Source organism: Periplaneta americana, chromosome 14 (assembly GCF_040183065.1).
Source record: "Periplaneta americana isolate PAMFEO1 chromosome 14, P.americana_PAMFEO1_priV1, whole genome shotgun sequence".
Taxonomy (NCBI): Eukaryota; Metazoa; Arthropoda; class Insecta; order Blattodea; family Blattidae; genus Periplaneta; species Periplaneta americana.
Window position 1 is genome coordinate 142,391,637 of NC_091130.1, and position 12,088 is coordinate 142,403,724.

General features: G+C 35.7%; 1 protein-coding gene across 1 annotated transcript; it reads left to right on the top strand.

Annotated features, from left to right (window-relative positions):
- Positions 1–211: 211 nt before the first annotated feature.
- Positions 212–11,225, top strand: LOC138713777 (tRNA-uridine aminocarboxypropyltransferase 1). Its single transcript, XM_069846188.1, has 5 exons — positions 212–455; positions 544–681; positions 5,070–5,131; positions 9,083–9,219; positions 10,684–11,225. Exons 1-5 carry the CDS (start codon positions 243–245, stop codon positions 11,106–11,108), a joined length of 975 nt encoding a protein of 324 aa, XP_069702289.1. The 5' UTR covers positions 212–242; the 3' UTR covers positions 11,109–11,225.
- The last annotated feature ends 863 nt before the right edge of the window (positions 11,226–12,088 follow it).

The following is a 12,088-nucleotide window of genomic DNA, read 5'->3' on the forward strand; positions in this document are numbered from 1 at the left end:
CTACCTCTGACGTCCGATTATTGATGGTCTATTGCCAACTATCAGCAGTTTTCCATAATTTCACAAATACATACCGATAATTTATCTCCCTATTTACCTTATCATAACCCTATAAATTTAAAATACTGTAAAATGTCCATGAGTTGGATAAGTATGCGATTATTTTCTTTTTCCGCAATAAAAATGGTCTTTTCCCTATCTCTGGAATATTTTTCCACGCGTTGGTAATACTGGTGTTTACTATGGAAGCAGAAGCATATGCTATGGATCCCAAAAAAGAGAGGCCAATTGAGGGCGAAGACCCATTTGAAGGTTTGAAGATAGGTAATTGGATGATTTTGGACGAGGTGAATGAAAGACAACCATGTCTGAAATGCAAAAAGTCAAGAAAGTATTTTTGTTATAATTGTTACATCCCAGTGCAAGATTTACAGAGGCATGTTCCGAAAGTTAAGGTTAGTGTTGCTGGCTTTAGAAAGTTTGTTAACCAATTGCGTGATACTTATGACAGTGAATTGTGAGTCCTTGGTGTTACTGTTACAGTTGCCGATTAAGATTGATATTATAAAACATTCGCGGGAAATAGATGGCAAGAGTACTGCAGCTCATGCAGCAGTTCTATCATCAGATGTCAACATATACACGTATCCATGTATACCGGATTATGGACTGGACGAGAAGGTAGCTATAATAATAACTGGATGACCCACATTTATTTGCAGTAGACCCTATGCAGATGCAGGTCAAGTTTCCTTGTTCCTAACGAACAAATCTCAGCAGCTACGAAAGAATGGAATAAGTATGACAGTGGATCTATCGATGTGTTTGTCATTATCTGAATTAATCCACTTTACATTATTCTTGTTATAAAAATAATTTATTCTTCTAATCGACCTGGGTGGCGCAGTCGGTATAATGCTGGCCTTCTGTGCTCGAGGTTGCGGGTTCGACCCCGGTCCAGGTCGATGGCATTTAAGTGTGCTTAAATGCAACAGGCTCATTTCAGTAGATTTACTGGCATGTAAAAGAACTCCTGTGGGACAAAATTCCGGCACACCGGCGACGCTGATATAACCTCTGCAATTACGAGCGTCGTTAAATAAAACATAATTTAAAATTTAAATTTATTCTTCTAGTGTTGATCAGCTTCTGGTCGATCTGGGCACTTAAGGGCTGTAGCATGGTAAACAAAAATCCTTATTCTTTGCTGGGCATATTGGAGAAGTTACTTAGACGGGCATTTATAATCTTTAAGGAACCCTGCAATTTTTTTTACAAGACAACTTGTAATAAATTGTCACTTCATGTACTATTAAGGACATGTCACAATCTCTTGTAATTATTATTTCCAGTTATTGTAACAATTTTATTATACAGTTAAACCAAAAATTAAATTATATTTCGATTGGTGTATTATCCATCAGATGAATTTTTAAAATTCAGATCACAAGAAAATAAATTTTTAAATTAGTGAAGTGAATTAATGTACAAAATCAATCAAAAGACAGATATTTTGGATGCTGGTGACCCAGGTATGTATATATCATTCACTGCACATTACAGATCAACTCAGGGTCCCAAAAAACACAGGTGCCCATCAGAGGGTTAATATGAGTCATTAGCCATCGGTGTAGCTCAGTCGGCTAAGGTACTTGCCTGCTGATCCAGAGTTGCACTTGGGCACGGGTTTGATTCCTGCTTGGGCTGATTATCTGGTTGGGTTTTTTCTGAGGTTATCCCCAACCTTAAGGCGAATGTCAGGTAATCTATGGTGAATCCTCATCTCCAAATACCATCGTGTTATCACAAATTCCATCGATACTAAATAACCAATTAAAAAAATATATATGAGTCACCGGGATTCTGTATAGTTTTTTTATGAAAAAATTGCCCAAAAACCTGATTTTTTTAATAGCACTATGTTTAAAATGTGAGGAGTATAAAGATATTTTTTACTTTAAATTACAGTATGTGGAAAAACAAACAATACTGAAATTTTCGCTCATCTGCTGTCTATGTTTTCCCAGCAAACAAATATTTATTTTAAAATATAATAGTTTGACATATTACGAATTCAGTGTTGTGTTGTTTTCTGCAATTATGGTTCTCACAACAGAGAAGATGTTTATTGTCGAGCATTATTTCCGGTCGTACGAAGTGGAGTGTCAGAATGGCCCAGCTTGCGCCACGTTAAAGAGCAGTACCAGGAGCGATTTAACAATGCGGCACCAAGTAACACAACATTGTTAGCTGTCGAGAAATTCTATTGTACAGGATCAGTTTTATGTCACCTTGCACGTTATAATGATTTATCTTTATTTTCAGAGTATTTTTTTTTAAATGTCAGCATTGTTTGTTTTGGCACATACTGTATAATAGGTCGAAATATAGGAAAAAGTGATGATGCAACATAGGACCTATATGTCACTTAGCTATTCCTTCATCTAACACACTTTTAACCTTCTCACAGTCCTCTATCTTCTGTCACTTAGTTATCCCATAATCTAACTCACTCAAAATTTGTCACTGTCTTCATCCTCCTCTGATTCCAGAACACAGCATACAAATTCCAGGAAATCACCCCAAAAATGATCCTCCATACATTCTTAAGTTAGATGCCATGGAACTACTCTGCAGCACATATAAGGATCACCTTCAAATTTATACAGATGGATCTCTAAATCCTAATAATGGGACATCAGGAGCAGGGTATTATATTCCAAAATATCAAGAAAGTTATTTCATACCCTGTTCATCCTCCAATCTTGACACTGAATTGCTAGCTATTGATGCTGCTCTTCAGTGTGTTACTCAAATTTCTGAAAAATCTATTTGCATACTTACCGACTCCAAGGGGCCTGTATTTAATGCAATTAAATATGTACCACACCTATGGAAACGAGAAAGTCAATAATATTGCAAAACAGGCAACATATTTGCAACCAACACCTCTTCAAGTGATATCTCTATCCAGTGCCTTTGCTTCAGTAAAGTCTCATTTTACAAACCTATGGATCAACAATTGGCTCTCTTCTGACAAAGGAAAAATTTTAGTCTGTACAAAAGAAACAAAATGACCTGGGAATGTACAAAAACTTGCCCAGACATGTTCAAACATTTTTAACAAGAGCCAGAACAGGTCACATTGTCACTCAATTGTACCTACATCGATTTCACCTTTCTGATAATCCTACTTGTCTGTGGTGTAATAATCATGATGAAGATCTGGAACACATTCTTCTATACTGTCCATCCATAAACCACAAAAGAAGTAAATTAAAATCATCAGTACCAGTTGCAGAAGACACAGCCCTGCAGTATATATTGACTACACACCCCAACTATGGCTACTAGCAACAGGCATCTGTAATGAACACCGATCAAAATACCCCTTATTTCTCGTGAAAAACAACAAATGAATAGACTATAGTGGACTATAGTGGACTTTATGTTGTCGGCAAACAGCTGGATACATTAAGAAGATTGACTGATTCATCCTCCTGTCACTGAAACTATCCCCATCTAACCCACTCAAAATTTACCATAATCTTCAGTCAGTCACTTAGTTATTTCATTTACCCACTCCAGCCTTACCACAGATTAAAAAACTACAGTAATATACTTACCGTGCATTTAGACATAAGATTGCTTACTTTGACAGCATTTGGGCACATTTTGCATTTATCGTACACTCAAAATGTATTGTACGTGTTTAATATTACTTTAATAATGCAGAACTCGCGATTACAAATCAAATGAATGGTCGCACAGATCTGTAGCTGCTCTCGATGCCGAGATATTACTGAGAGAGGCTGTGTAGCATGGTTAATTTTATACGCAATTTCGGCTCCCTTATGTCCGTAATGACGTCATTGGGCGCGATCACAGAAGTTACATTGGTTTATGGCCCAACTATAAAAACATTAGAATTCGGCTGTGGCTCAGTGTTTTTACAATAAGCATTTGAAATTTTGCCATTTTTGTTTCGCCATGTATCCTGGAACAGGTGCTTATACTTAGCATGGGCAAAGACGTATTTTACGTCAGAAAGATCAATGTAAGAATGTTACTTACCATTGAAAATAAAAATTAGAAATTTTAATATTATTACTTACTGGCTTTTAAGGAACCCAGAGGTTCATTGCCGCCCTCACATAAGCCCGCCATTGGCCCCTATCCTGAGCAAGATTAATCCAGTTTCTATCATATCTCACCTCCCTCAAATCCATTTTAATATTATCCTCCCATCTACGTCTCGGCCTCCCCAAAGGTCTTTTTCCCTCCGGCCTCCCAATTAACACACTATATGCATTTCTGGATTCGCCCATACGTGCTACATGCCCTGCCCATCTCAAACGTCTGGATTTAATGTTCCTAATTATGTCAGGTGACGAATACAATGCGTGCAGTTCTGTGTTGTGTATCTTTCTCCATTCTCCTGTAACTTCATCCCTCTTAGCCCCAAATATTTTCCTAAGCACCTTATTCTCAAACACCCTTAACCTATGTTCCTCTCTCAAAGTGAGAGTCCAAGTTTCACAACCATAAAGAACAACCGGTAATATAACTGTTTTATAAATTCTAACTTTCAGATTTTTTGACAGCAGACTGGATGATAAAAGTTTCTCAACAGGCATTTCCCATATTTATTCTGTGTTTTTAATATTATTAGGATAGAATAATAAATAGGTCTCCCAAAATTAGGCTACTTTAATGGCCTAGAAGATGATGATGTATGTAGCACTTTGAAGCAGCTTTAATAGCGTAGTTGGTATAGCGCTGGCCTTCTATGCTAGAGGTTGTAGGTTCGATCACAGCCCAGGTTAATAGCATTTAAGTGTGTTTAAATGCGACAGGCTCATGTCAGTAGATTTACTGGCATGTAAAAGAACTCCTGCGGAACAAAATTCTGGTACACCGGCAACACTGATATAACCTCTGCAGTTGCGAGCGTCATTAAATAAACCATAATTTAACATTTTGAAGTCAGCAATAAAGTGTTTATGTAGCTTATTACGATTATTAAACATGCAATAAATATTTTAAATTCCTAATTTTCTTTTCTTTAGGTAGTGTTGGTTTTCCCTGGCAAGAACGCTGTTTCTGTAGGAAATTTGTTCAGTTCACAATGGTAAGTATAAAAGTGGATTTTTATCAAACTATATGAAATGGCTTTACAGTGTCTGATATGCAACAAACATTTTTGTATTACTTAGTCAGACATTGTCACTGTCAATAATGTTTTAACATGATAATTTTTGTCGGTATTTCGTGCAGTAGAATGGTTTTACAGTTGTTGAAAAATGGCAGCGAATTTGTTAGGAAAAGCAATTGGAACTTACAAGATTATTAGTAAGTATAGTACAAAACAGAACTGAACCATACAAGAACATATTTAGGTGGTGAACATTTGAAGTATTAAACAATAAAAGTTGTTCTTCTCCTAGAATTGCTAAACTATACTGTTTTCACTGTAAGAAAAATCCTAGTGTAAACATAAGCACGTTGCTGCCATACCCGTGATTGGCTCCCAGTTGAAACACTCAGACGACGCAGGAAAATATAGTCCGTAATTGGAAACTATCATCTTGTATTATTTGAAAATAAAAAATTGAATTCTAGTTGTTAAATACAATGAAACATATAACTTCATTCATTTGTAAAACGATATGTAAAAGAAAAGCTACTTTTATATTTTGTTATGTACTATGAACGCAGATGAATACAAACAGTAATACCGAAGTAGTCTGTTCTTGTAACAAGCTGGCATCACTTGAGCTCGTAGTTGTTCATGTAAGCACGTGGTACTGAAGTATGGCTTCTGCATCCTCGTTGTGTGTGGTTATTAATCATAAGAGTGGAAACCCTCTCAAAAGCGGAGAAAAACAAATAGTCTTAAATGTATATAATAAGTTATGTGAGTTTTAATTAGAGTAATTATAAAGTAAATGCTTCCTAAGCAAACGAATGCATAGTAGTGAGGTTAGGCCTACTTGATGAATAACGGGAAATGTTTAACATAAAACAGAATGTACAACAGTAGGCGGGAATACGTACTGAGAATCTCCAAACAGCGGCCAATGAAGCCTCACTTCAGTCACGTGCTATTGTTTACATTAGGATTTTTCTTACAGCGAAAAGATTATACTTCCTGCTCTCCCAAAAATATCATGCCCCAAATTCCGATAGATGAACTATTAACTGGAACTTTAATCCACCAATCAGTTAATAGGGTGACTGATAATCAGGGTTCTATTGTATCATTATAAACTGTTTATATTTGTTCATTTTTAAAGCAGATTGCATCCATATTTTTTTATAATTATTTTGTCATTGAATGGTTCTACTTTCCAATTTTTTTAAAAAAGTCCTAATTTCCCTTCTGGCTGGAATCATAGTTATTTGAAACAATATATCTATTTTTATTTCAGTACTTTCTACGTTATTTTCATAAATACTCCAGATGAGAGCTTCTAAACACGCCAGCATACATGTATTGTTGCTGCCAGTCCTAAGCCTGGAGGAAGTGTGAAGGGAAGTTACCATTGTTGCTGAATCTAAAATGCATTGTAAGACATATTCATAAGTGAACTCATCCCTGAAACTGATAACAAAACGAACCAGCCACCCGAACTATTTCTCTTTTTGTTTTTCTCAGACATATCTTTTTTATAGTTTCTTTCTTCACACAGATGGATTTAGGTCCACGTCTCTCGTAAACCTCTATATTTTAATTTTTACAATGAGTGTTGATGTCTGAATTCCTTATCAGGAGTTGACATTCCACTTTTCACTATTGTTGATTATTCACATCTCATCACAGAAGGGAGAAGTTTCAATTGAAAATGCAAAAGTTTGTATTTGCATACCAGAAATAAATATACCAAGGAGTGTACTTCATAATCTACAGACCACAAATAGAACTCGTATTTCATTACTCACTACTGTTAAATTATTTCAACTTGAAAAAATATCAATAAAACACATTTGCAACCAGTTTCTGAGGAACTGCTTGCTTTCCTACAGGTATAGTCCGGCAAATACCTTGTAATGCAATGAAACACAGTTTTCTTTTGTAATAAATTTAACATAATTTTGCAGAAATTTCATGTAAAACTTAGTACTTAAAAAGGATTAAAAATGCATAAATTAAATATACTTTTATGCATAATAAAATTAGTCGCGTTTCACTAACTTAAAAAAAAAAAAAAACAAAATACATATGTAAATTATGTATTCTGTTTAGAACAAAACTAGTCATCGGTTCATTGACTTAAATGAATTACAGAATAAATACATAATTTAAATATATTTGTGTAGGCCTATTATATAACGAAACTAGTGATTGGGTCACTGACTTAAAAAAAAATACAAAATATAAATACAGGGTGCATCAGATAGAACGGATGGATTTCAAACTATCGATACTTAGCGAGGGGAGGGATAAAGTGAGGGGGACCACGACTGTTTGGTCAGCGAGAGAATGCAGTTTCAGTTGAGAACATGGTGTTGGTCTGGCGTACAACGTGCTTTCATTGCAGAGACATTTTTAAAAAATGAAGAGTCTGAAGAGTCTGTGATCGCCACTCAGGACTCATTTCGACATCGGATGTCACGCTAGGATTCCAACTCGGAATACAATTTTGCGGTGGGTGGCTTCATTTCGTACCACAGGTTCAACATTAAAGAAGAAATCACCTGGACGAACACGGAGAGCGTGTACACCTGCAAATGTGGAGACAGACAGTAGGTTGTCCGGCCACCTCAACGATCAACCTGCAAACATGCTATTGCACTGAGATTGTACGAGGTTATGGTAAGCTCTCGCGCCCTGCGAGTTCTTTCTTTGGGACCATTTGAAGGCGTAAGTAACCACATACACTGGACGAACTGAAGACGGTGATTCGTAAAGAAATCGCGGCAATCCCACCAACTATGACTTTGAAAGTGACGGCGAACTTCAGAAAACGCCTCAATGCCTGTATCAAAAGCCAAGGACATCATATGGATGATGTTGTATACCATAAATAAACTGCATGTATTGGTGAATCTGTTGATAACAATAAATTTTTGATTTGATGAATCCTTACAATTTTCTTGCACTATGAAATCCATCCGTTCTTTCTGACACACCCTATAGATAAATTAAATGTACACCTGTATAGTATAACAAAACTAGTCACTACTTCACGTATCTCTATTACAATAAATAACAATATGCATTCTGAATGAATCAAATGAGAAGCTTATGCTACACTCGCTCAAACAAGAGCGACGACTGTTATTTTGATATTGTAGTTTGTAGTGTCCACTCAGAGCTCATTACGTCAAACTCCGGCTATACTGTATACAGGATGTTTCAGAAATACTGCGACAAACCTTGAGGGCATGTTTCTCACACCAAAACAAGAAAATAAATTCATATAAACATATGTCCCAAAAATTCTTAGTTTTTTAGTTATTAATGAAAGAACATAATGAAACATCTGTTAGATATTGTCAGTTTGGTAGCAAATGTTGCAACTTTTATCAATTCAGAAACTCATAACAGATGTTCAAAATGTTCTCCTGTAGTAAACAAGTCTCCTTGGCAACATATAGCCATCTAGGATACAATGGGTGCATCAGCAGACTTGTATCAATAACATCATTCGATTATCTAACAAAATGAATATTATTATCGGTTACAAACTTAAGTTGTTGGATTGTACCTCGAAATACGTAAACTTTCATTGTTATGAGTTTCTGAACTGATTAAAGTTGCAACACTTGCTGCCAAGCTGACAATATGTAACAGATGTTTCATTATGTTCTTTCATTGATAACTATGAAACTAAGGATTTTCGGACATATGTTTATATGAACTTTTTTTCTTGTTTTGGTATGAGGAACATACCCCCAAGGTTTGTCAAAGTATTTCTGAAACACCCTCTATACTTCTAACCTGTTTCCAATGTTCTGATGAATGAAATACAAGCTCTAATCAAAACTTTATATTCATTCTTATTTACATTTAATTAATATATTATTTTCCTTGTAACTTCTACCAATTCTGCTACTTTGTAATATTTTACATTTGTAGGGAGACACAAGCAGACAGCCCTGAACCAAAACCCAAGAGGTTAAATGTTGGTGCAAAACTTCCAGTTACCAAAGCCATATTCATTGACAGTACTTGGAATCAAAGCCGTGGCATTTATAAGGATCAGCGGTTAAGAGGTGAGACACTTAACTCCTCTCTCTCTCTGTCTGTCTTTTTTTTTTAATATAGTTTTGATATTGACATGCGATACAACTTTAAAAGTGTGTGGAAGTGTTTCTTTCAGAATTGCTTTATTACTGCTTGTGTCTTGTGTCTGCTCTCAAAACGTTGGATCGATCATGCAGGATACGACTCATCAATGTCACTCTGGCCCCCGCGATCGCCAGACTTAACCTGTGATTTCTTTCTGTGAGGGTATACCAAACACTTCGTGTCTGTTACCTCCCTTACCACAGACCCTGAACTACCTGAGATGACATGTCACAAAGCAGTGGAGTCAGTATCAGAAGACATACTGACATGAGTCTGGACAGAACTGGAGTACTGTCTCGACATCTGTTATGTCACCAACGGGGCTTAAATCGAGCTTTTGTAGTGTATAGATAAAATTTGTAAGTTAATGCTCTTTTTATGTTAATACAGTTGTGACAAGTTCATTCGGTCGTGAATAAATCAGGTTTACTTTTGTACCATCCCTTTTGAATCACCTTACATATCTTTGCAAAACCTGTTATTCAGATTAAATAAATTTCAAATTGTGTCATATATCAGATTCAATGGCAGCCATACAAACTATAATTTCACAACAGTCTACAAAAGGGCTAAAATTCAGGATTGTAAGAAAATTATCTATTACCTAACTAAACTACATAAAAAAATTAGTTTACAGTGGATTCCTCCCCATTGTCATATAAAGGAAGATGAAACGGCAGACTTTCTGGCTAAAAAGCACACTGATATTATTTTACAACCATCTAACAACGAACTTCCATTTTATTCTGTAAAACAACTAACTAAAAGTAAATTCAGATCTGACCAAAACCAACAAAATTTTTTAGAGCAAACTGGATGACAAAAGCTTCTCAACAGAATAATAACAGGCATTTTATTCTGCGTTTAATTTCCTCCTGAGTGTCATTTATATTTGTTACTGTTACTCCAAGATATTTGAATTTTTCCACGTTTTCAAAGGATAAATTTTCAGTTTTTATATTTCCATTTCGTACAGTATTCTAGTCACGAGACACAATCATATACTTTGTCTTTTCGGGATTTACTTCCAAACCTTTCTCTTTACTGGCTTCAAGTAAAATTTCCGTGTTTTCCCTAATAGTTTGTGAATTTTCTCCTAACATATTCACGTCATCCGCATAGAGAAGCAGCTGATGTAACCCGTTCAGTTCCAAACCCTCTCTGTTATCCTGGGCTTTCCTAATGGCATACTCTAGTCTCAAACTTGCAAAATAAGAGAAAATGGTAGAGTATTAAAATTCTATACAGAATAGGGCTTTTACGTGTTTCAGAAGCTGACTCATCCCTTTTGCTGGTATCCTCTACCTCGAAGAATTCATGATACATGTATCGGTACATAGTTTTTCAAGATGGAACTGTTACTAAACTCAATCTTATTTTTGTTACAGATTTGCCATGTGTAGTTCTGCAGTCCAGAATCTCCCAGTTTTGGAGACATCAGAATGGTAGTCCACGTTGGTATCTTGCTACAGTAGAAGCCATCCATCAGTTTTTAGTGGAACTCCACACAGCAGCATGGGAAAGAAAAGTTAAACTACCAGAAATGCCGAAAAGTGACGATCTTGTAACTGAGGACACTAGGGATACCGAAACAAAAAAGGAGACTGATGTAGGGTATGGTGCAAGTACTGACGTAAATAATCCTGAATGTGCAAATAATGAACAGAACAAAATCACAGACATGTCTGAATGTTTTGGACCGTATGATGGTGAATATGATAACTTACTTTTCTTTTTCCGTTACATGTACAGTAAAATACACAAACTCTATGATCATGAGGACTTACGTGCATACAAGAGACCTTTAAAATGACATGTGGAAGACTGTTCAAATTGTTGTAAGTCTGGCAAATAAAGAACATTTCCCTTCTCCCAAAAACCTTATTTCTTTGGAATGATTATATGAAGAGTTTATTGTCACACTTGAGGATTATATCCCAGGACACATATGCAAAAGCAGTACCCAAAAATGTATAGAAATATGTGATTATTAGGGTTCAGATATAAAAATCAGCAGAATTTTCTAATTGAGGACCTTTTTTTGCAAAACTTGCTAACTGAAAAAACTAAATTTTACAGGAGAGACAAAACACTGTAGTAAGCAAAATTTTGCTGTAACTCTTACATAGCAGAAAGCAAGTTTTGGAAAAACGATCACACTTTGACACACTACAGTGAAGAGAAATAATCAGATTTTACTAAAACGTCTTTAACATCATGTAGAGGTCTGCCTTATGTTAATGAATCCATCAAAATCTCATTTTTGCAGTTAGCAAGTTTTGCAAAAACGGTCCTCAATTGTTAATGACAGAGAAAAATTCGCTTCAGTGCCAGGTATCGAACCCAGGACCCCCAGTTCTATGCATTGGGTGCTCTACCACTGAGCTATGCCGAGGCTCAATCCACAGCACCGGATCGAATCTTTCTCCTTTTGGTTTTCTCTCTTTGTGGCATTACACCATGTTTGACATATATTATGTCATTATTCAAAGAGCGCACTCATATGAGCGAATATTTTTCTCCGTCATTAATACATAATCACCATAACAGAGAATTCTGTAGGACCAAAAAATTAATAATCTTTACATAGATGTAAAGTTTGGAAGTTTGGAAGTAAATCCCGAAAAGACAAAGTATATGATTATGTCTCGTGACCAGAATATTGTATGAAATGGAAATATAAAAATTGGAAATTTATCCTTCGAAGAGGTGGAAAAATTCAAATATCTTGGAGCAACAGTAACAAATATAAATGACACTCGGGAGGAAATTAAACGCAGAATAAATATGGGA